Genomic DNA, 26717 nt, shown 5'->3' with positions numbered 1-26717 from the left:
GGTCTTGCAGGTAAATCCCAAAGAACTTTAAAGATTTAACCCCGGCTTTACAGCATGGGGAGGTACTCAGGAGGATGGGGCTATGGTCAGACCCCACCCGCGGCAGATGATAGACCATGGCTCTAGGGAATAAATCAAACCATTCCAGTTTTGATAACACCCGGTCAAGTCTAGCCTCTATGAAGTCTTGTCCATCTCTCTTATTGGACCATGTGAACTCATACCCCACGAAGCCCATGTCCATGAGCCCCGCTTCATCAATCAGTTGTGTGAAGAATCTGAGTTCTTCAGAGATTTTCTTCTTGCCTCCTTTCTTCTCACTTTCAGATAGAACGAAATTCATGTCACCTATAACCATCCATGGCAGTTCTACAATGGCTGCTAGATTCTTGAAGTAGTTCCAGCTAAGGTGTTTCTTAATTTTATAGGGGAATCCATAAACAGCAGACATCAACCATTCAAAGTTCCTAGATCAATCTGTAACAACTATATCTATTTGATTATCAGTGTTATTGATCAATTGAATCTAAATCTTAGAATACCAGGACAGATTTAGACACCCTGCAGTGCTAATCACTCATGTAGGCTCAACAACAATCATATCCAGGTATTGAAGCTTTTTGATAAATGGTTTTATGTAGGATGCATTATGTTTTTCCTGTAGAAATATGATGTCTGGGTTTTGATTTTTGATTAGGTTTTGGAGATGCAATTTTATATTTTTGTTTAATCCTTGACAATTCCATTAGAGTATATTGAGAGATATAATCTGATTTACCCTGTGATGATACCATAATCTAGAAATTTAAAATGAATTTGAGACAAGTAATTGCGATGTTAGATGTTGTGGTACCTGATTCTCCTCCAAGCTACGTCCCTTATTGGTTGAGCTACCATCACTTTGTACTGTGATTGATTCCACAGTTCCCACCCATTTCTCATCCTTGGCTTTATTGCAGATCTTGAGGGCATGCATCTGAGGTGTCTCTTTGCTTGATTCAGAGTTTCTATCCAAGATTGAAGGAGCAAAAAACTTAGGTGGGTTTGCAGTTGCAGGGCCAAAAATCTGGGATGTAGGAAGAGGTTTGGAGTATGGAGGGAAAGGGATGTTTGAGGGGTTGATGTGTGTTTTTGATACTGCAGTTTCAGGTGTGAGTATTGTGGCTTGGTGGTAGGTGATAGCACAGAGATTTGACTGCAATGGGGCCTTTTGAGTATGCTTCTTTTATGTGTTATTCTTGTTGTATAATTGATGTGGTAGATTGATGGTAGGGCTCAGTTCAAAATCCATCTTGCTAATTTTTGCTTTTTGTTTCTTCTGCCTTTGAGTTGTGATGTGGAGCATAGCTTTCATTAGGGCCTTCTCATAGTTGGTTTTAAATATCTAGCTTAACATTTGATCTTCTCTTCCTCATGATAGTTCTCTTGTTGTTGCCTCCAGATTTTGCCATTTTTGTTGCTTTGTGTGTTCCTTTTTCCTCTGCTATTTGTTCTGCATCCCCAATGTGTATTCCTTTCTTGGCATCTGTGATGGATAGTGTTGAGCTGCAAATAGTCTTTCCAGGAGTCTTGTAAGCTTCAAATTGGTAGTTTTTCCTTCCTGTTTATCCCTCAATAGTGAGAGTTGTTCTCCCTTTCATGCCATTGCAATGAGCCACTATCTTGTCTCCTTCATTAGCCTTTTCTTTTTCTTTAGATTGCTGAGTTACTGCAACAGAGACCCTTCCTTGCACCTTAGCCAATTGAATTCTTCTTGTTGATCTAGTATATTTTTTGAAGCTTTCAAAGCCTGGTGGTGGTTCAATAAAAATTGCTGGGTCAACTAGTTGGAAGGCAGAGTTTGGGTGTGTAGTAAAGTTAACCTCCGCAGGTGAACCATGATCAAATCTAAAGCTGCTAGATTTCCTTCCCTTCTTCTTAAACACCCTTTCATTCTCATCTCCTGTTCTTTGAATTTTATGTGCTGGTGACATCTCATCTCCTTCAAATAGTTGCCTTTTTGAATGTACATCTTCATTTTCAACCAAAGTCTCCTGAAGTAAGACCCCTAGCTGGAAACTTGGTCTTTTATCCTCCAGTGACTTTTCTTCCTCTGCAAATGGTCTAACCTCCTCCTTGTCCAAATTTGAGTTACTTGCTTCCCCTGTTTGTAAGATTTGTGGGTCAGTAAGCAGATATTTTGTTGTAGCTTTGTAAGCTGCATTTGATATTGCTTGCAGCTGATCTTCTACAAATGCTTCATTTTCTTCCTTTTCTTCTAGCTCTTCCATGATGGTGTCCTGCATTGGTTTGTGGCAGAACATTTCTTCTTTGAGTGACTTAGGATTCTGTAATGTTTACAAAACCCTTCAGGTAGCTTCTCAAAGAAAACTTTCACAATAACAGGTTCTTTTTTCCCCATAGTAACTGGAATGTGGTCCCATAGTTTCTCATTGACATTTATCTCAACAAGTACTCTGGAACATGAAAGTGTTTGTTGATTTCTTGAGGGTTTTTCTACCACAAGGCATGAAGCCATAAAACTTGCAATATTGAAGGGAATCTGTCTACTTTCACATTCAGGTGGAAGATCAGTGAGCCTAGACCATATTGCAATGATACCCATGTTTATTGAGGCAGGAGCAACTCCAAACAAGTATTGTTGGACCACTAGCAGGAAAGGACCAAAGCCCCAGAGATTTCTGGACAAAGCATACAGGACATCAGATCTTGATAGCAGTTTAAAGACAAAAATGTTTCTTTCCTTGCCTCTGAATACAAGAGTGCACTCTGGTAAATAATCAAGTTGCCATACTTGTTGTACTATCACAACTACTTTATCTTTATGCATTTTGAATTCACAGTTAATCTTAGCAATGATTTGAAGGTTAGCTTGTGGCCTGCTTTCAGCTACTTGATCATCATTTAAATGAAAGGGTTTGTTGATATCTAGATTTTTGAGCATATTCTCAGTTGAAACTGATTGGTTCATGGTGAAAAATTTTGCAGGAAAGTTTAGGCACTGAGAAGGTAAATTGGAAATGAAAGTTTTAACTTTTTTACACCATGATACAACTAGCATTGTTACCAGAGTAAAGAACCAGATACAGAAAAGCCAGGAGCCAATTAACCCCAGTGTTGACTGATATAAAATGTGAGCCTTGCAGAAAGTCTCCATACACCCATACTTTGACCATTAAAATCTTCCACGGTCAGAGCTATATTACTGCAAAACAGAGGGCAGATAGGAACTGGAGTAAAGAAGCAGGTTGTTGGGAGGTTACTAACAATCCGGGGGAGGAATTAGAATTTGAATGAGAATGAGAATAATTCAATGTTTGGTAGGGTTTAAAAGTTTGAAGGGGTAAGGGGCAGGGGACAGGACTGGAGGGAAGTGATGAAAGTACACAATCAATGAGATATGGTTTTAAATCCGCAGATGGCAGTGCAGCTGAAGGGTTTAGTACAATGACAGTGCAACTCATGAATTCACTTTACTTACTATTGACATCACAATATCACAATAAGGGAAGTTCAGAGATTTTGGTTTTTTGATTTTTTTGGTTTTTGGAAAGATGGAAACTGGAGAAAGTTGAGCTACTTCAGGTGAATACCCTACAAGAAATGCAAAAGTATTAGCACAATTAAGAGAGGATAGGGTTTACCTTAGTTTTCCGATGCTGCTAGCTCAGGGAGCTTGGGAGAACCAGTTGAAAGTTACTCTGCACGCATATCAAGTCAGAGCGCAAAAATATATAGAGAGAACTTTTTTGGTCTATGTTTTCTCGAATAATCGTATACAGATACTTCACGAACAGTGTTCAAATGTTTCCTCTTTGTGGAATGCTATTTTAGGATTAATGAATTGTAATAACATATATGAATTTAAAGACATATCGAAGTGTTCTATTATGACAAGATTGGTTTATTCAAAGGCGAAGAGGATATAAATGATCAAAGTACTGCACGAATCATATAAAAACTAATATTTCTTCTTCTTCTCTTTATTATTTTTAAAGTTTGGAGGGGATACCAAACTAAAAATACCCCTTAGTCAAAATCCATCCCCATATAACTGTTAGTATCCTCCAATTTGTGAGAGTATCCCCCAATTGCGTCTTCTAAATAAAGTTCTATTGGATTAACATACCATACTTTGCACGTAAATGAATGGAAATGTAGATGCCTGGGGTGTGCGGTTAGAATTGGATTATTAGAATTAATTCTCAAAATGTCAAGTGAGACCAAAGTCGCGTTTGGTCCCCATAAAGTTCAATATTAGAGTTTGGTACCAAGAATTGTAGTTTACTGTCTTGACCGTTACCAAAATAATTTTAGTTTTACTTAATTTATATTTCGCTAACAACATCAGTTTGACTCTCACGCGCAACTAAAAATACGCTTAAAACAGATCTAACAGGTGAAAATTGATGCAATCCAACGATCTAAATTATCTTTCTCTTAGGCGTTTACATAAACACAAGAGAGGAAGAGCTTTGTATCATTGCCCATTTTACCTTCTCTATGATCAATCCCCTGTGAAAAAGAATAGCCTTCAACATCAAAATTAAAATCAAAAAGAGTAGCTCAAGCCAGTACATCGGAAATCGGGAAAAAAAAAAACATCTTAAAGTTTGACTAAAATTTTATTGCATTTTTTATCAGCCAATAAAGCAACTATTAAATAAGAGATTAAACTGTATTCAATAACCGCTTTATCAATATCAAGAACTAAATCAGAAATATTGATGAGTTATACAAAGGCTCTTCTGTTAAAAGCTTAAACTCCTTTATATCGGTTTAGATCAACAACAATCTAGATTATCGAGATAATCAAATCTTAATTCACAACCTATTAGATTCGGATCCTGAAGAGAACCACCAAATAATTGATCGACGATCTACACAACAAGCTATGGAAATCTATCAAAGATATACCAACTTGTTGGATCCCAGCCAATCAAGTATAATCACAAATTACGAATAATACTACTAGTCGGCTTTCACATAGACTGTAAACTGAAGCGCCTGTGTCGTCATAAGTTTGTAAGAAGAAAAAACTTCGTATTCGTAGAACAAAACAATGTAGATTGGACACCAGCGAATTACCATAATCGAAAATATCAAAAGATATGCAATAAATACCAAGTTTTGGTTTTGTCTAATTCGAACTAATACTGAAATCTCTCATGGATGACAATTCAATATTAGCTAGCATACAAGTATACTTTACTGATATATTCTTCAGCGATATGTTTTACTTACTGGAAAAGTAAAGACTTATAAATTTTAAAACCTAATAAAAGATTCTCAATTATTTCAGTTTTGGAATATCATCTTCAGTATCAAAGAATATCTTTGAACAATAAATAAATAAAATTTTGCACATGTTCAAATACTTGTACTGTCGACATTGTAAACTTTCCTAAATAGAAACTCGTTTTCCGAATTCCATGTAAACCCTAAAGTGCGTATGAAAACTGAAAATACAATTGCTATTACGGATTGGTCCTGCAAGTGATCCCCAAGGTAGGAATTGGTCCTACTAGAGATCCCCAAATAAGGATTGGTCCTGCTAGAGATCCCAAATAAGAATCATACCACCAAATTAATTCCTTTGACCCTTTTCAACTACAAAAAAAGTTTCGCAAGTCTACTTCCTTACATCATGTAGTTAAATATAGTTTACTAGGAATTGAAGTAACTCAAAGTTCATTACACAATCTAGTAAAAAATTACAGGGATAGTGTTATGTTGCATATACGAAATTCAAGGGATAAACGATATACTTCATATTCTAATATACCAAAGTTAAAACTTTGATCAAAGGATAACGAATTACAAGAATAGTTTTATGTCATATATTCTTCCTTGACACTTTGATCATAATATAATGATCAAGTCACTAATACTAGAGATTCATATAGACAACTTCGCGTGTTATGTTTTACAATATAAATTACTTGAAAGAAACATAGATAAAAATGGAAACAAAACAAGTCTTGTGTCACTACCCTCTAACAAAAGGATGATGTGTTCGTTGATGTTGAGACGTCTTCATGTTCTTCATAGTAACACGATTTTGTCTCAACATTTCTAGACTTCCTAGCTAATTTAACCTAACGAAGTTGACTCTAGTAATCTAATCAAGAAACTCAAGTTTTGGAACTAAAATATGACAACCAAACTTGACATACCAACGCTTAGTAGGTTCAACCGAGCAATGCTCTAACAACATCAATCTAACTAAGACTTGTAAAGAGAGTTCTAGAAGACTATTGGTATTGTTGACTTGGGATTACTCAGTTTAATTTTTCGAGTTAGGATTGGAGTTGAAGAAGGTGATGAAAATGTTTTGTTTTTCATTGATTATTGAGTGTAATGGTGTTTAATGGTTGATGGATTATTGTGTAGGATAAGCCTATCCATTCCCATAGTTGTAGGTCAAGGAGTAAGAAGATTAGAGAAGATGTATGAGATACCGGTGCAATATTCAGAAGCATATATTGTACAATAACAAAGAAACTTTATTAGCATACTTTCAATTTTGAACTCTAGTCTTCATAACCCAATCTGAGAAAAAAAATATTATATAGCTTCTCAAATCTCATAGGTACATCTGGATATATGTGTTTTCTCGGGAAAATAACAGTATTCAATTTATTGAACATTGATTCGGCAACATCATATCTTTTGCATTTGATTTGGCTTCTTCATTCACTAATAGTGCTATATTTATAATAAGGTAGTTTAAGTTCTCAACTTCGGCTGTGAGAATGATAGGAGGAAGAAGATAATATATATCAGCAGGGTTAAATTTATAAAGTCAAATGAATTTTTAATAAAATTAAAGAATATTAAATAATTATGGGTCGAGGATGTTCACAGTCAAGTAACTGTCCAGGTGTCATTGAAATGTTGAGTACCAAATTAAGGTGTTGTCCATTTTGCAGTTACTAATCGTTGAACAACCCAAATGATGTTCAGCAATTTCAATAAAACACATCATTTTTATATAGAACATAACAAGATCATATCATCTACACTTACTACACAATTGATTTAAAGAGTTTATAACAGACCATCAATTAATATAGAACTTGAACGTTTCAATGCTAAAACTATCAAAATCCAATTCAAAGCAAAACGACAATAGGAATAAGAAAACAAGAAAAAACAAAGAAAGGCAAATGATAATACCTTGAGGCCAAGAAGAACTGATGATTTGTTCTGAAAATCTAACAGTTGTAGTTGGATTATACTTATTTGGCCCAATATCTCTTCCATCAGCAAGTCTAAATTTTAACTCAATAATATTCATTAATTTCTCTACTCATTTTATCAAAATTGAAACCCTTCATCTATTGGAGAAAATACTTCTGAATCTGTATCACTACATGTTATGATTGGCCAAATTAGAGTTAAAGAACTTGGGGTCTTTAAAATATGAAAAATGTGTGGCAAGTTGCTGTTGTTTTTTATTTACTGATTGAAAGATTGAGAACTGTAAAAGTAAAGGTTTCGATGTTTGCTTTTGTGGTATTTGCAATTGGAGTAAAAACAAAGATTTTGATCATGATCATGATGAACGCAAATTTGTTAAGGGATTTTCAATTTTGATCGAATTCTATTTTCGCTTTTAACGGAATATATGAAGAATGAAGCTGACCATCGGGATCCTATTAAGGAAAGCATGACCAAGACAAAATTGTTTAATCTCAGCCATTTTTTCATGGTCAATTTTTAATCATACGCGTGTCTAACAGATAATAGAGTGGATGGGTTAGTAAATAAATTAAAACCTGATATTAATTTGGTTATTTTCGTATTTAACCTTGATTTGTAATTGTCAAGACGATCAACTATGGTCTTGAGTACCAAACGCAACTTTGGTCACAAAATTGGATACTAACGTCTAAATAACCCAATCTGATATTGTGCATCAAAACTTTTTATCAATAAGTTTTTTTTTTTAAAACATGCATTTATATAAAGAACTAAGTTACAATTACACGTGGGTATGTAGTACTCATTGAGTCATATAAGGTAATTTGATTAAGGAAATTTGGGATCGCCTGATCCTAGATTTTAGTAGATAAATTTCCCGTTTGACTTCCATATGCCGCGTGATTGGCCATCCATCTGACTCCTGATTTCCTTCCCTATGGTTGTGCAGGATTGGTGCTTGTGGAATCTGACTCATTCTATGCTTTATTAATTTCATTGATCATATTAAAGATATACCACGGCGGAGCATCCAGACATATAATGAACCGAAAAAGGTTTTCTGAGTCAGTTTCAAGTAAAACTTTTGGCCATTGTCTTTCCGTGGCTGTTCTAGCTGCCAGAAGTAAAGCTCAAGTTTCTGCAATTGATGCAGTCGTTATTACTAGTGGTTGCGCCAAAGCCATTACCGTTCTTTCCTCAGAGTCTCTGCAAATGAAACCTGCAACCAAAAATCCAAGGTGTTCACTAGCAGCCCCATTCGTGTTGATCTTTATCCGGTCCATGGGAGGAGAGGACCATCCGACTGAGATTGTTGTCGTCTTTTTTGTGCCTCCTGATTGGTTGTAAGATGGCGATTTCCCTGGTAAAACAAGAGGCGGAGCTTCAAATTCCTATGAGTATTCCCGTTGTTGCTTTAATATCAGTATCTTTTGTCTGATCTGAAAATATAAATCAGTAACACGGATTGGTACCGTTTAATTTAACTTTATATAATTATTAAAAAAATAATATAATAACATATAGATCATTTGGAAGTCTGGTTAAATTTTTTGCATTTAGTATGTCACCCCTACTATTTTGTAGGATCTACTATTAGAGCTGAATTTATTTTAAATAGTCTAAAATCCTACTCCCTCGATCTTCAAGTTTTTCTTTATATTAATTTTTAAAATATTTAAATATCCTAGTTTTTTTTGTTCCTTGTGTCTAATTTATGATTTCAATGCGCTGACAAATCAAGAAAAACTTGGGAAAAATAAGAAAACCTCCATCTATTTTGGGGTTAAAAATAAACCATAAACCTTCATCTAAACTGAGAAGGAGAGACTACGAATTAAAAAAATAAAATTTGCACCTCTAAGGGATATGCTCTAAGGCCAGTTCTTGCGCATAGGGTATTTGATATAGAAATTTACCACTTAGCCACTATGGGCATGGCACAGTGGAAAACGTATCTGGCTAAGTGGTAAATTTACCACTTAGCCAGCTGCGATAGATACTTTATCGAGCAATAGAGACTTCATCGCTTGGTGGTCTCCACGTCGCTTCCCAGCGATAGAAATACCTTTACTCGTTGTTATTATCATCGCTCAGTGGTTCATTATCCAACGGTCATAAACCCATCCGTGTAGATACTCGAATTCAAATTTATTTCAACTCACACAAGAATTTCTAAATCTCTCTATAATTTTTTTTTAAATCTAAAACTAAATACATTAATCACAACTACTCCACACTTCATAATTTCCTAATTTTCTATAATATGACGTTTCAGTCATAACCTCAATCTTAATCTGATAAAAGTACTAAGGTTCGGGATACAAAATTCACTATCAATGAAGATGAATATATTAATCGGAATTATATTTACTCTACCCAAGATTGTACTAGCGGTGCACAACAAGATGGTAACACCATGTGAGATAACATATTTCACAAATATAAAGAGTCGTGATGCAAGTGGATTGTTAAGTCACTTCGTTGTAGTCAATAGGGAAGTTTCCTTGTATGTTTCTGCGATAATGCAAGTCACTAGAAGCCAGGAGAGTGGTAATATTGATACTGACGTGGAAAGAAAGTGTCGTGCAGCTTGGCAACACCAACACGGAATTCTTTTTTGCATTCGGAAGTTGTTACCATATTTTAGAAGTGTTTCCCAAATATAATCCAGAATTATTAGTAGCTAGTTAGCAAGTACCTGACAGTTCACCGTACATTTATTCTCCTTTAATACCAAATTCTTCACCAGTTTTATCAAATCCTTTTCTTCACCAAATACCACAACGACCCAAAAACCAACTTAATTATCACTGATAATACTAAGTGAAAAGTAATAGGTAGAAACAATGAAAGTATAAAGACAAAATTATCTCAAGAAGGAGGAAGGACCGAAGGTTTTAAAATAAGAACTGTCAAGAAGCAAAGAGTGGTTGACCGGAAATTTCAAAAAAAAAAGAAAAAAAAAAGTTGGTTTTCTCAAGAAAAATATTTTTCTATGACTACGACACGGATAATATTACTAAGGCGGACACTTTTATAATGAACAACCAATGAAAACATGTATGGCAACTCTCTTTTGATGAGCTATAGAGAGAGTCAGAACAAAAATCAGCATTTAAAAACCCATTTGGTGATGATGATGATGATTTTAATGATGAATTTGATGAAGTAGAACCTTTACTTTGATGATTGATGTATTAAGTTGAATTTTACAATGTTGCTTCATTCTACTTAGTTTTAATTCGAAATGATAACTTTTTCTTAATTTTACTTAATTCTACTTAATAAGTTTTACTTACATATAAAATCACATTAACATCATTACATTGTATTAAAATCCCATACGGGCAATGGGAAACTCCTTGATGATGTGAAAATGATGTTAGAGCACTGCTCGGTCGAACTCGCAAGTGTTGTTATCTCAAGCTTGTTTGTCAAGTTTAGATGATCAAAACTATATACTTGATTTCTAGTCTACTTATAGCTATGTCTCGGACTAGGATAAAAGTGTGTAGTTGAGATTTATACTTCGCGGCGTTCACCAATTAAATAAGAAGATCTACTGAAGATCTTGGAGGAACTTCATTAACAAAAGGTATGTGGAGACTAAAAATTATCTATCACTTAGAAGTCTATTCTATTCTATATTCTAAAGAGACTAAGTCGTATAGCTATATAGACTTTTACATTATACAAATTTGATATTTTGAGTCGAGTTTATCTCGCTTATCTATTTCTCGAAATATGTGCTGAAAGCTTTTAGCTTTAGCTAAGTTCATCGTATACTTGACGAGTTTAGTTGGAAGCAATTTATTTGTTGAAAACTAAGTATTAAGTCAAGATGATCATGTGAAAATTACCTTGAACATCTTACATGATTTGTGTGAGACACTCATTTGATGTTAACTTGGGAAGTTTCGTATTGATTGATTAATCACTTGAAAATTGCTTGAAGCTAGTGGTATGTGTAAGATTACCATTGTTGTCTTCTAAGAATGTTTCAATGATTAAATGAGAATTTAGAATGACAACAAGGTATACACGTTTGGGTACGGTTCGTCCATATCTAAATATGGTATATTTCATTTGTGTGTATCAAGCTAATACCATCTAATGGTGGATATTTATTGCTTAGTTTCTAAGCATATTTAGCTTGAATCTTAAATCAGAAGTTCATCTAATGGTGAATATCAATTGCTTTGTTACTAAGCTTTCTTCGCTTTGATTGTAAGCAACCATGATTTGAAAGACCGTATAAGGGAGAACTCTAGCAGTTGGGAAACTTAATACCGACACGCTCGTGTGTCCTAGTTGTAAACTAGATTTGATTCTCCTTTAACCTAGGTTTTTCCAAAACCATTATTAGGTTAACGACTTGAAGATATATCAGTTGGGATTCGTGAAGCTAGATCCAACTATTTTCTCTGTAGTTGCGTATTCTGATCTTACTTGTGCTATTGTATTGAGTATTATCTTCTTTAATATTTAATTGAGAATCATCTCCAATATGTAAGATATAAAAAGTAATCGAACAGTTATTTGTCTCAGACTCTTGTGATTCCGCAATAACTTATTCTGTTTATCAGTTGGGTTATTGTGAGGTGACTAATATTTTTAGGCTGCTCTTCGGGAGTATAAGACCGGATTATTGGTTGGTTCCTGTTCACCTTGATCTTTGTATCAAAATACGGAAAAAAAAGGATAGACATATCTGTGGGAGACAGATTTCTTTATAAGTCTTCGAATTTGGGTCGTAACAACTCTTATTTGTGGGTGAGATCATCTAAGGGAATCAAGTGCGCAGAGTCTTGATGTGATTCAAGAGGCGTAAGGAACGCGACTGTACATTAATCGGTATGAAACTTGGTTATGGCTCAACTACATTCCAGTTTGAAGTTAACTTGTAGTAGGCTAGTGTCTATAGAGGCTTAATTCTGTAGAGGCTTAATACAGTGTGGTGTTCAAATCTGGACTAGGTCCCGGGGATTTTCTACATTTGCGGTTTCCTTGTTAACAAAATTTCTGGTGTCTGTGTTATTTCTTTTCCACATTATATTTGTTTATATAATTGAAATATCGCAGGTTGTGCGTAGTTCAATCAGTTGATAAATCCGACCTTTATTGTTGGATAGAACTTGATTGACACTCGGCCATTGGTCTTTGGTACCATCCGAGTTATTCTCATATCAATCAGTCTCACGTATTTCTATCTAGTTGATTTACTGATTGTATTGAGAAAGAGATAAAAGCTTTTTGATATATTTCTTGATTGAGTCTCACTTTTAAGTTGGTGCTCTCGGAATTATATTGGAGTTTAGTCCATACAGATTGCCGAACGAAATATTGGGTGTGGTTGATATACCCTCGCGTTTTCAAATGAGCTCCATATTCAAAATTCTTTCTTTTTCTATCTTTATCATTCCTTTCGAGATCGCACAAAAATTTCATCATAGGTTTCACTCCTAAGTCTATATCGACTTACAATCCAAACTTGTCATACATTCTTCAGCTTGTTTTCTTATTGTGAAAAAATGACAGAATTGCACGATCCCAGTTGTGATGGTTACATGTTTTATTGCAGAATTCTTATCATCGCAGAAGGTTTTGTGAACTTTACCCCTATAACTCTGACTGACTAAGCCTCCGTCTACAATAAAGTTTGGATTAGCAACATTTCTGAATATTAGGGAGTCAAAGTATAATATTTTTGTGGAAGGTTGGTGTAAAAGATGTGATTTTGAAATAATAATGGTTATATATAAGGGATATATTGAAAACCGTTAGGAGAAACTATCCGTTGGCGATAAAATGTTTGTTACTCGATCAAATGACCGCTAAGTGACAACTGAGTATTTTTTATAAAAATTAACAGACTACAAATAAATTAATGATTAAATGTTTAGATTAATAATTACATAAAACTTAAAAATCATGCCCACCGGCTTTTTCAAACTCTCCCCGAAGATTGATTGTCAGTTCTTCTCTTGACCTGTCATACATATTTCTGTTTTGAATGTAACTAGTCATTTGCGCATAGTTCCTTGCAGAAGGTATTCCTATTTCTGGTTGTATCTCAGGCTTCAAATTTACATCATTATGGTTAGTCAGTCCTTATTACGACTGAATTATCATGTTATGCAGAATTATGCATTTTACGAGCACTTAAACCACGATATGGTCCACAAAAAGACTACGAACTTCCGCTTAAGAATTCCAAAAGCTTATTCCACATCGTTTCTCAATTCCATTTGTCTAGTTTTAAAAAATCGTATGAACGACCCAATTCGCAATCAGTGGGATGACGATAATATTGAACTAAGGTTGATCATTTTGGATAGATTTCATCCGCAAGATAATACCCACGAGTGTATTGACGACCGTTGATTGCGAAATGAACTTGGGGAGAAATTCCGTACTTTAGATCTTCAAACAAAGGAGATATGTGCAAAACATTAATGTCATTTTATGGACATAGAAGACCAAAAAAGGTGTGTCATATCCTACAATCATAAGAAGCAGCAGCTTAAAGGATAACAATTGGTTCTGGGTGATGACCATTATATCGACCATCCCAATAAGTAGGCATCCCAGCCATACCCAATGCATACAGTCAAGACTACATACCATTCCTTGGAAGCCCCTATCATAGTTTTGCTTTAATATTTCTCTAATATCTTTATCGATTGGTTTTCTTAAATATGTTAGACCAAAATGATTGATTATTGCATACTTTACAAAACAATGAAAGATACTTGTGTGAAGTTGTTTTTTTCCATATGAAGCTACTCATCGTTCGAATCCGTGGGTTTGCCATAACCTAGAATCTTTTTGATCGAAGTAACCTTTTGTTCAGGACAATGACCTCTAATGTTCAGCGCATCAAATTGATAATTAAATTGAGGTTTTACCTAACATAACTCATTAATAATTTTTATCACCAAGTGCCGGGCATATGCGGAATCGGCGTTGGAAATATTGATCAGAGAACACACAATAAAGAAAATAATAATTGTGCATCAGCTTCTAATAGAATCATTCTCTACCTCGATACATATATCTTCATGTGAAAGCTTCTTTTGGCTCTGTAACTCTAGGTATTTGGCCCGAGTGTACGAGCATCATAGTGTTGTTTAGTTTTCAATCTTCAACTTCTTCACCATCAAGTTGTTGCAACATCCGAATACACATTTCTTATTGTGATTTAAGCCGATACATATGTATCTGCATATCTTCATCATGATTTTGCCATTTATTATGAAACTAACAATTAGTAAAATACAAGTAAAAGGAATAGATAAATGGTGTATAACCGCTAGATATATGAATAAAAATAGAGCGAAATAACCGTTAGAATATAACCGCTAACAACGGACATTCTTTTGAGCGATGACAAATTTATCGCTGGCGCTAATCAGAATATCCCTCGATAAAATATCTATTGCAATGTAATTTTCTTATAGTGGCACAACTGCTTTGCCAGGCCATCTGGTATAACAAATGGAATTTTCTGAATCACTCATGGGAACCGGCCTAAAAGGGGTCCTGGGAGTAAATATACTACTCCTCTAAAGTCTAATCCACTCCACCCATTGGGAAAGAAATTAGTTAGGGATTCCGGTTTGAAACTGGAACATTAGGTTTTTCCTTCTCCCAGATCGGTGATTAATTTTAATGGCGAAACTAGAATCAATGGAAATCCAAAAGAAGCAGAAACACCATGAATCCACAAACTTCTTCGTCGTTGTCGACTACTTATTCCTTCTCATATTTTTTGGATTTCTCTCTTTTTTCGTACTTAAAATGGTAGCGAATTAACCCTCTACTTGAAGCTTTGGAGTGGTCGGATTCTAATTTGTTATCAATCTTCTGCTGATCTGGGAAATGGAGTGGATCATAACTAGGTAAACTACACTTTTTCCTCTGCAATTGTCTGTGATCTAGTATTGTATTATTCTGTAATCATTCAATTTATCACTCAACACTATTGTTATTGTGTAATATCATTCATATTTACTACCTATTGAAGATACCATATATCTTTGTCTGCAGTCGGATCGAAGTTATGAGTAATTACAATTTTGTGATGATTTTCTAGGGTTGCTCATCTTTTAAAAGTATTCAAACACAAATGTAATCATCTACTGTCAAAATTTGTCTCTTAACTAAGTATAAGGTTGTGCTACAATTATTTTACTTGCAAATTGTGATACTAGGTATTAGATGTTTGTTATCCTGCTTATGTCAATTACTAAGCTATTTAGAGTTTTTGACACATTCATCACATGTTATTAGTGTTCTTGATGACTCACACTCAATGCAGATTCCATATGTTGTATTCAAGTGTCATAAATATAGGCGACTTTGAACTTACTAGGAGAAGGAACATTTAGAGTTGCATTGAGGTACAAACAACGCAATGCCAAGTCTTATTCATAGCAAAACAGATCACATGAAACGTCTGATACTAATCTGTTAGAAACACTTGAGGAAGTTCAGAGGAACAAAACACATGACTAGATTTTGACATTAGTACTTGTAAAAAAAATCTGACTACAATCCAACTCTTGTGAAGAGAAGTAGAAATTCCAAATACAGAAAAGAAAATTAATAAGGTGGAGTAGCAAGAGTAGATATACTATTGCTACTAAGAATTAGGTGGAGTAGAAAAAGTGGGTTCGAGTAGTAATTTAATTTTATTTTATCTGAACTTCTGGATGATCTGTGCAACTCCCATATCCATGGACTTAGAAGTCTTTACAAAGTAGTAAATTGAAGCTACCGTTTGTTTCTGTAATTTAGTTTTCTTGTGTTCTGAGATCTCAGCTCCATATGCCAAAACTAAAAAAATTCGTTACAAGTAGGAAAGGTGTTAAATACCCCTTGGTTCTGGGACCTTAACTTCTATGTTTGGTACCCTTCACGAGGAAGATACCGGGCGATTGTATCACTTCACATAATCCATTGCTGTCCTCTTCCTTGTTACCAAGGATGGAGGAAATTAGTACACCACAATCATCGTCGATTATTGTGCGTTCTATTGAAAGATAAATGTTATAACTTATAAGTAGAGCCGAAAAGATTAGGCATAGAGAGGATGAAAGTGATGATTGAGGACCAGAGATTTGATTTCCTTATATGCGGAAAAATTTGAGTTTTTATTATGTGTGAAGTTCTGATGGTTGAGAGTGGAGATATGGGTTATTTGACTTGTTTCCAGTTGATGCAGTGAAAAGTAGAAAGCAAAATAAAATTTCTGGCTCATGCAACGATGTGAATGTGCTCAGATCTTTCAACTCTTTGTTGAGGTCCAGAATTACAAATTTAAATCAAAATTGACTAGTGATCTTTACAGATTTAAAATATGAAAATATTACAGCGTATATTGTAAAATTTGTTTTAGGTGAAGTATCACACGACACAAAATTTATTAATCAAGATTCGTTCATCAGATGATCTTCTTTCATCTTTTTCTTGAAATCTAAAATATTATAATACGATTCATAAGTTAGGACCTATTAAGATTTGGGTGTGGTGGTGTATGCTTAAACTGAGTTTATCAGGGAAAAACATATGGCACATAAGAAAAATAAGTATGTTTTAGTTGTTAAATGTCTTCCCATCAATGCCACAGCTATTACAGCAGTAGATCTTGCAAGGTTCAGATTACTTTAGATATTTACATTTTAGATAGCAAAAAGTAATACTCCATGTAGTTGTGGTCAGCCTAGTTAAGTCTCAGCAAAATAAGTTGTGGCACTCACCAGCCCGTTTTCTGTTCTTTGGACATCGTTTCGGCTTAACCTAGTTTTGCAGTTCCTCTTTAAATTTTGGTTCTGAATTGGTACAGCTAGTTGATTCACAAAATCGTTTTGCCATCTAACTGACTGCAAACCACATGAAAATGATCAAAAGAACATTTCACGGATAGGATAAATGATCTCGATAGGTATTGAAAACTAATTGATGAGGATATTAATTACCAAAAGATATAAAGGTAAGTAAATTGTTGTTGAAGTGAAAGCATCAATCACGTGATATGAGGTTTCATACATGTCCCCAAAACAGAAAAATGACAAGGATATCCGAATAAAGACATTTTGTTTTCTTGCCCTGGAATGGCAAAATTGACTACTAGGTAACATTTTCTTCAAGTTGTCTTAGTGGCTTAAGATTCGGGGTTTCCTTTTGTTTATCTAATATAAATCAAATAGTAGGAATTAAAGATATTGGAATTAATTTTGAGTTGTAGATTGATTGATGGAGATATATGTTGCATTAATACTCGCACATTACAACACATCTTTGTGAGGTTTACAATGTTGTGTACATCTATGTCAATTATCATGGACTCATTGTTGTATACATCTGTGTCAGTCATCATGGACTCATTGTTGTGAGGTATATACCTGTTGCAAAGTTCTCATGGTCGGCTATGCTGTAGTACTTTTTTCAATGAAATTGACCTAGAAAAAAGAAAGGTGATTGAAAATTGAAAACCTACTGGTACTCCACGAGATCTCTCTAGACGATTAGAACCAATTTATATCGATAATGCATAGCTTTCCATTCCTTTTAGCTTCCCCTTACATTTTAGGGGCATGGTTCTCTTTACTTCTGTTATTCGTACATTTCTTTGTTTTTCGAGCAAAATAAAAAAGTGTTTCTTTGTTTGGGTTCTTGGACAATGCCTTAGCATTCTCCTTACTACCTTTGTAACATCTTTTCTCTTTGATAGAGCAAAGGGGGATTTAAGCAAAAGAAAATAAAGGGTACTTTATTATGGAATCTTAAGATTATAGGAGGGAAGTCCTTGTCCAGATAATAGTAACAATACGATAAGCTTTGATGTATACCGTGAAGAAAAAAACGCATCACAATTACGTTATCGTTCACTTTCTCATTAACACCCCAATGGGTGAATAACACATTATGGAGAATCTATAATCGACCATTTATCGTGCATATATTCTCTATGCATGCCTAATTTTCGACAACAATACAGCTACAAGCAAGCTACTACGTAAGAAAATACGCAAAAATTAGAAATAATAATAAGCAAAGATATTTAGTGCAGTATTCATGATCGCTATCCATAAGCCAAAGCAATTGATAAGAGGTTAGGTTCTTTCATTATGGCAAAGCTTGCAAGTTGCGAGCTCATCAGTGATCTAATTGATATTCTGATATGCATTGCTTTCAAAACTTATAGAGAAAAAAATCCTAACACTTTCATGGATTTGATAGATGCTATGGATTTGTACTTGGAAAGTAGACCTTGTACTGCTTAGTCGCTCCACCAGCCAACTGCAACACTAATTTATACAATTTATTTATAATACTTTGTAGGTAGATGTGCCTTCGCAGTAAGAATAAGAATAGTAATACTATCTAAGATCTAATATTTTTATTTACATCATCCTTGAAAAACTTATCTTCCTTTCCCATTGGGTTTGACCCATTATAGATTGACTGAACATAAATATCCAACAGTAAGCTGGCGGAAACCGAAAACAGAGTCTCTTTGTCCCAAACAAGTTCGGATAGGCTAGAAATGACTACCATGGATAAAAACCAAAATCTAAGTATCATGCTTGAAGTGGCATCAGTATATTACTTATATTATATATACTGAATACCAAAGTCTCTTAGTAGTATTGGTGTATAAATATATCATTTATTGTTACATGCCATTTAATTCCCTCGATATTGTCTAATTTAATCAAAACTACATTGTATGAAATATAGCTCCCTTTCTAGCTAGATCTCTCTCTCTCTGTATTTATGATCTTACCTGAACTTGATGGTAAAAGGTAATCCCCGGCAATACTGTTTTTTCCAATCTCTCTACTTGAATGGTGAGTTTCTACATAGTACGGTACTACAACTCTCTGGAAACAGCAAAACAGTAAAGTGAAACTGTCCAAACTGGCATGTCCGCTGTTTCAGTGTTGGACACGTGGCAAAAAACCAAGTGATGATTCGGAAGTATCTTTAATTCTGAAACCCTGAAATTGAAGAGGATCGAGTTTACATAGAAATATACTCACCACCATAATAACATCATTAAGGGTTCCAGTTCATGCCTGGTAGATGGTAAGACTGCCGATAAACACCATCGTCCAGAGACCCAAGAACCGATTGTTGGTGATGAAACTGCGCTGTCTGACTTAACAGAGTCGAAATTGTATTGCTTCCATCCGTACCGCCACCAACCACGACATTATTGTTTGTATGAGCAGAATTGGGTTGAAAAATCATTCTCTTGGATGATGGAGATGTATTAACATTTCCCGACTGGTTATAATATGGCGATTGTAAGTTTCGTTTCAGAGTGAGAGAGCATGGAGTACTCATATTTGTCGGTGCAGAAATTACCGCAGAAAAATTGACATGCTTGGAATTACTTGAAGAACCCAATTGATGATGATCAGATATTAAATCCTCTAAGAAGCTGTTATTGTCGTCGTTTTCGATCAACCCCGAGTAATTTGGGGTTGTTCCTTTTGAAGAACTAGTGGCAATAATCTGTGACTTATTATTGGTCATGTGAACTTGACTACTACCACCACCATTAATTGTTGATGAAGTTCTTAGTACTGATGAGAGCATGTCATCCAGCATTAACGATGAATCGTCCTTGTTGTTTTGATCAATAGGTCTTTGAGTAGAGTTGTTCTTCTTATAAATCCGGCATAATACCCATTCATCAAGCTGTTTATACATAAAAAAACACATTCAGTATAACACAGTTTAATTAGAGTTAGTTGAATCCAAATAATTTGCATGTACTTAAATTGCACTATAACAGATATATAGTTTATCGATCGATTAAAGTATTTTCTTTAAGGAGTTGGTAGACTATACGTCATACGTACCCTTAGAGAAGTACTGTTTTTCTTCGAGGTGGAAGAGATGTTGGTGGTTCCAGGAGGTCGCATGGTAGTAGTGGAGGTGGAAGCGACGTTATCGATGAGACGATATTCATGCATAATCCAATTAGTTTTAATTCCTTTAGGTGGTTTTCCACCATAAAAAACTAGTGCTTTCTTTACTCCAACCTTTTGAGTTCCACCGGAAGTTAAAATCGGCTTATCGGTTCCTGTTGCTTTCCAATACCCAGAAGTTGCAGCTCGATTAGGTCTAGCACCGTTTGGGTATTTCCGATCTCTTGGACTAAAGAAATACCATTCTTGTTCGCCAAAAGTCGCTTTACCTAAATCCATATCCATACATGAATTTGGTCAGGATCATTTCAATTAATTAAGGGTTAATCACGTACCTTAAGGATAATTAGTTACCAGGGAGTTCCCAAGGATCGAATTTGTAGAGATCGATTTCAGCAATTATTCTGACTGGTAAAGGAGAAGCAGAAGCTTTCTTCTTGAGGTAATGAACAACAAGTTCTTCATCAGTTGGATGGAACCGAAACCCCGGTGGAAGCTGAGGTTGTTGTTGCTGCTGCTGCTGTTGCTGTGAGCCCGACGATGAATCGGTACTCTCCATGAACGTACCGGTTTTCCTACTTTATAGATATTACTGAATTGGGTTTTTCTTTTTCTTCCTTGATTCTGATTTTCTCTGCAGTAATAGTAAGTTTATATAGAGTATGAAAATGCAGAACAGAGAGAGGAGAGTGAAAGAAAGGTGGTGGCAAGATGGATTGTTTTTATATGAGAAGAAGGTATCGAGGTTAAGATGCTGACATAGAGCGGACTATGATGCAGCTGAAGTACCGAACTTTAACCACTCATGGGACGACACGTGTCATTCTTCTGAGAAAAATTGGTCGCAGTCATGCACTGTGGGACCATATTTGAAGACTAGCGCAAGGCAACAAAAGCTTGTAAAAGAGAGGGAAAAGGGGCGAGTGTGGGAAAGGTTGGTTCTGAAACTGCTCGATCCCTTTTGATGTCATGCTTTTCTTATGCTACAGCACACCTGATTCCTCTAGAAAACCACCTTTTGATTACGCCTTTTATAGAGGTAACAGCCATGCCGAAGCCGAACCAATAGAAACTTTGATGATCTAAACTAATCCCAAATATTGTCCAATAATTAGATTGAATTCTGGACCATTTTGGTTATTAGGAAAATAATGGATTATGCGGAATCGGTCCGTAGTTACTTATGTTTTATTTATAACACCTTACCGGTGGTTAAGCACCAGAACACTGCTGCCACGGTATAGAGGGCCGACCGAAGAAAAGCGAAACATCGTTGACTGCATGAGTTATATATTCTTTTTTAAATGTTATTTTTGAGACATATACATCGTTTTAATTGTGCCTAAAAGGATAAATATTTCCGATTCTTTTGTAAAAACTCTAAATTTGATATTGTTGTTTGTATTCATTGCTTAGATATCTTTAAAATCTTTCCAACGAGATAAAATTTGTAAAATTACAAGGCTAGAATTTTTAGATATATTATATCCTAGTTTACTTGCCAATTATACCCCGAAAAAATAGGATACATAAAAAAAATTATAATAATTGGACTAAAAGAAAGTCGGTTTTTTATGAAAATGTCTAATACCTATTTACCCTTCCTCTTCGGTTTATTGATGAAAATGTCCAATACCTATTTGCCCTTCCTCTTCGGTTTATTTATGAAAGTGTCTAAAGGAAAAAATGAAATTGAAATCAGGGAGGGGTATTTTCAGTTTCTTAATAGGAACCAGTTCCAATCTTTTTATCAGATTGCACATTTTCGTTAGTATACATTTTACAAAAAAGGTAGGCATAAAAGGAACTCCCTCCCTTCGGGCTTTCCGGAATGTCGACAAATTATAATATCTGCTTCTTGAGAATACTAGTTATGCACGGAATAGCCGATTGGGAAGGTGCAATCGTAAAGAATTTTCGTAACGAAAAGAAAAGTCCTAAAGAACCGTTGAGGTACAAAATATTTTGTCATAGCAATTCCTTGAGGAAACGCTCTACTCCCTTGATTCGAAGACGTTAGTTCTTTTTAAATGAGAGATAATATCGTGGTAACTCTTTCAAACTAGTGAGAGATGAAATCTAAATTAATAAGATTTATAAAGAAAATATCTTTTCTCTCAAAAATAAATAAATTAGTGGTCGGTTATTATAATCAGCCATTTCGCCGAAATAATTGATATAATATTTTAGGAGTGACTTCTTCATGTTCTTCTCTGACAAAAGGAGACCGTGAAAGAGTCTGGGGATTCTAAAAAATGTAGAAAATACTAAATAGTTGTGGGAGTTGTTGTAACACCTTGTATAGATTAGTTCATACCAATGTAAAAATTCTAAGGAGTGAGTTGTGGGAGTTGTTTTAACACCTTGTTTACTCCTGAATGATTGTAAATGCACAAGATTGAAAAAGCATTTATACTCAAATGATGTAAAAGGAGATCATGCATATAAACAAATAAAAGCATATGGATTAAAAGTGGCTGGGTTGCAAAGTTTTTTTACAATGCTATGCTAGGAAAATGAATGAGAATATGTTAGAAAATAAACTATATTTGTTCCCTGAGCAGTATGAGGACCTCGAACGTTTGTTTGTGTAGTGTACAATAGGCCAATGTCTATTTCCAAAAACTAGTTCAGTGGTGTTAATTGGTTTTGTCGAAGCATTAGAAGATTTAGAGCAAGCACCAAAATATGACCGCGGGTCTCAAATTTTATCAGACCTTTACATAGCCCACGGTAATTGCTCGATGCGTGCCAAAGATAGATTTAATGCTATTTGGGAAGTGTTGGAGGTAAGAACCAATATTTTCACACTATTTATGTATTATTTTGACATGGTAAATGCACTAGAAAACAATGCTATTGTTTTCAGTATGGGTGGTATGTATATTTCCACCTATGTGAACCTTCTCTTCTCAATCCCACCGATGTTTTTCCGGTCATACTGAAGTACGATGATGAAAATTGGGAAAAAAATAGATTGAATATGGTCAACATATTGTAATTGTTCATAGGATTCAACATTTGTGTAGAAAAAGCCTTAACCTTGTTCCCATGTCGTATCAAACAATCCCCGAGTTCGAATAAGGAGAAGGCCAGATAATCCCCGAGTTCCCATGTCGTACCAAATATCCTATTTATGAAAAGGATATTTGGTATCAGGGTGAAACACTACTTCTTCCGTTGCCGGAACAATAGTTATAATCATCAACCCTTATCCAAATGAAGATATTTCTATAGATGATTAGGAGAAATTGATAAGGGATGGTCACGGTTGGGAAGTAGATGACAATTTGATCTAGGAGCCGATCTCTAAAACTGAATATCTGTATTGGTTTAACATTATTTTCAAGCCCAATATTACTATGCAACCGCAAAATTTGGTTCGGATGGATTTCCCAGTTTTAGGTAGGATGGCACTTGGTGATGAATTGCACCTAGTTATTATTCTTGAGAGCCGTCTTTTGACATAAGGTCATCCAAACTATATCAAGGGAACGACAGTTCATATTTGTCTTTAGATCTGACGATGACTTGTGATCATCCATTGTTAACAAACTCCGTTCTGTATGTGATCGATCATAAGTTGGAATCAAGTTTGGTTGTGCATGTACAAAAGAAGACACTAAAAATTTGAATACAAAAAGATTTCTTATTGGTTTCGTATCTTTGTTATGTAACTTCGTGCACAAACTTGATAGGATGGATCCAACTAGATCTTGTTTATCTTTGATGGACATTGATTGGCTAGTCGTAGTAGATCAGTAATCTATCATTTGGTGGTACTCTTCACTATCTGTATCTAATAGTTTGTATAAATAGATCTAATTTTCTTGATAATCTATATCTTGGTAGATTTTAACCAATAAAGAATTTTATTAGATTAAACGGAAGAGCCTTTGTTGAACTCATGAATATAATCTCTGATTTACTTCTTGAAATTAAAAGAGTAGTTACCAAACAGATTAGTCATTTACTGTTTCGAAAGACGATCCATAGAGTTGAGTGCTTGAAGTCTTCACAACGCCTGAAGCAACTTAAGATAATGGACTATATCTTAGAATTCAGGTGCATTAACCAGATTGGTTGTAGGCGCATGGATACTGTTGAAACTAGGTAACTAGGGGTAGTTTACTTGGTCTCAACTGTACAAAGTTGATAGTAGTCTTTGTATAGCGGCTTAATTCTGAGAGTATTCAAACCTGGACTAGGTCATGGGGTTTTATACATTTGCGGTTTCGTCATTAACAAAATCTTGTTGTGTCTTTACTTTTACTTTCGGCAATTATAATTATTGCTTTAGTATAATGAAAAGTAAATATACTGTATGTTAATCCAAACACTTGGGTCGATCCTTATAGTTTAAGGTTCGGTTTCGTACTTATACTATATACCAAGTTTATACCTTGTTTTCGTAATCTTCCTGGCATTCTTTGTCTATATTAGATCACATAAGATATCAGATTTATAGGTTGATATCAAAAACATTGTGGTATACTAGGTACCCTCATTTTTTCAATTGGTATCAGAGAAGGCAAACACGAAAAGATCTAGAAATTTGTGTTTGGTGCGATCCAACCTATAAGATATGAATTCGAGTTCACATGAATCGATCTCAATTAACATACCGCTAAGATTTGATGGTACCAACTATCCGTGGTGGAAATCTTCTATGAGATTTTTTCTTCAATCACGTGATTTTAATACTTGGTTATTATTCGTTGATAGGTATGATTGTCCGAAAGTGGAAAATTCGGAACCTGAGTTGTAACACCCTGTGTTTTTAGCATGCGCCATGGTCTGAGATGAAGCTTCATCTAAATATTTTTTTGCGTGGTACGCGGTAGATTGGCTTAAGGCCAATGTCGCGCCAAAATGACACATTATGTTTGGCATTTGGCCAAGGGTCAATGTTGCATCATCATGATGCATTAATCCAGTTGGGTAGGTGGCCTTGAGCTTGCAGCGTAATAATCGCGCATTACAAAAGTCATTGTCCGAGAGCCAATACCGCACAATCATTGTGCATCAGGATAGAGAGTGTTGGCCGAACGAGTGTTGCGCAATCATTGTAAAGCAATCATTGCGAAGTAACACAATCATTGCGAATGAACACAGTTATTGCGAAGTAAATCAATCATTGCGAAGAAAAGTGAAACAAGCATGTCAATTTTCTCCCCTAAACATACTTGTAGAAATTCCACTAAAACATATATAGGGAGGGGTACTTGGTTGAAGGTGCATATCCGGACTATGTACCAAGTAAGCTTCATAGCTTAGCCGGAAGAGTATAAATGATGCCTAATGCTCATTTATAGTTGTGCAACCTTGCGAAGAGGGCATTTAAAGCTTAGGCATCACTATGCCACGCCGCGGACCCGATGATGCATAATCATTGTGCATCTTTGAGGAATGGCCTACGGACCAGGCCATTACCATTATTGCTAGGCTACGACCTTGCAATCGAGTTGGTTTAAGTTCCCGTCCCTTCGAGGATGAACTACGGTCTGTGCTTGATCCCTTTAGAGTAGGGAAGGTCACGTAGGAAGCCGCAATGAGTTGCAGCATTGCCGGTCCAGCACTTTGTCGCTCATATCATCTAATTGTGAGATGATTGCGACATTCTGGACTCTCATATCATCTGACTCGGTAGCTGACGCAAGAGATGATTGCGACCATACTTGATGAGGCTTAGTTGCATGCCATCAAGTGGATGCTCATACTTCCTATCAAGCTACATAGAGTTGGTAAACGAGATAAGGTAGGGAATGAAAAGAGTTTGGTGCGGTCTATGACAAAGTCCAAGGATCACGCTTGGAAAAGACTCGCGGTATGACGGTTGCTCAGCTAGATAGGAAATTCAGTGATGAATTCCCTACGTAGAGGCAAGCCAGTGATGCATGCAATGTGCATTGGCCTTGGCCTTATGGCTTTACACCCTTTTACGGACAAGGGTAAGTTTGGAACGGTGTGAAATATAAATTAGCTTCATCATGCTCCATAAGCATGCTTGCAAGGGCAGATGGACGTGCATTTTCCTAGCTTTGAGGCTCGGATCGTAGCTTCATAATGGAGCACAGGGGGAGTTACGACCTGCAGGGAAACACGCCAAAGGCGTAATTTTCCGGTCCGTCACAGTTGGTATCATAGCAAGTTCCGAGAAAACTCTAGGGACTTGTGCGGAGTAGACTCATTGGAGAGTATTTTCCTTAATGGAAACTTAAAGTTGGAGAGTAGGCCAACTTTTTCGCGGAAAGAGTTTGTAACTGCTTAGCCAGTTACTACGGGAATCGAGTTGAGCATGCTCAAGTACTGTGAGTTTTCCTGGCCTAAGTGGCACCCCACTTACGAGTGGATATCCGGAAGACCGTATGGGACGGTGGGTAGACAATGGGACTGATCATCCCCACACGTTGGCAACTGGCCAAGAGTGTGCGTTGTTAGGCCCGGCTAGCATCCACTTACGAGTGGCAACCTGGATGACCGTCAGGGGAGGTAGGCTACTGAAAACTGTTCCACACAGTACTGTGCTAAAATATTGTCATTTTGATGACATCTTTAAACTTGTGA

At 35.6% G+C, this 26717-nt stretch overlaps 1 protein-coding gene and 1 long non-coding RNA gene across 3 annotated transcripts; one reads left to right on the top strand and one right to left on the bottom strand.

Annotated features, from left to right (window-relative positions):
* Positions 1-256: 256 nt before the first annotated feature.
* On the top strand, positions 257-3869 carry LOC113348857. 2 transcript variants are annotated; one of them, XR_003359809.1, is made up of 4 exons: positions 259-607; positions 960-1214; positions 2563-2772; positions 2989-3869. It is a non-coding gene; the product is annotated as an uncharacterized LOC113348857 (long non-coding RNA). The 2 variants fall into 2 exon arrangements; XR_003359808.1 differs by having other exon boundaries at positions 257-607; positions 960-2772.
* A 14807-nt stretch (positions 3870-18676) lies between these two features.
* Positions 18677-20834, bottom strand: LOC113348856 (NAC transcription factor 25-like). Its single transcript, XM_026592742.1, has 3 exons — positions 20505-20834; positions 20082-20419; positions 18677-19917 (listed from the first exon to the last, which is right to left on the bottom strand). Exons 1-3 carry the CDS (start codon positions 20707-20709, stop codon positions 19270-19272), a joined length of 1191 nt encoding a protein of 396 aa, XP_026448527.1. The 5' UTR covers positions 20710-20834; the 3' UTR covers positions 18677-19269.
* Between the last annotated feature and the right edge of the window lie 5883 nt (positions 20835-26717).

The sequence above is a fragment of the Papaver somniferum genome, chromosome 2 (genome assembly GCF_003573695.1).
Source record: "Papaver somniferum cultivar HN1 chromosome 2, ASM357369v1, whole genome shotgun sequence".
NCBI classification, from domain to species: Eukaryota; Viridiplantae; Streptophyta; class Magnoliopsida; order Ranunculales; family Papaveraceae; genus Papaver; species Papaver somniferum.
This window is presented reverse-complemented; position numbering and strand designations above follow the sequence as displayed.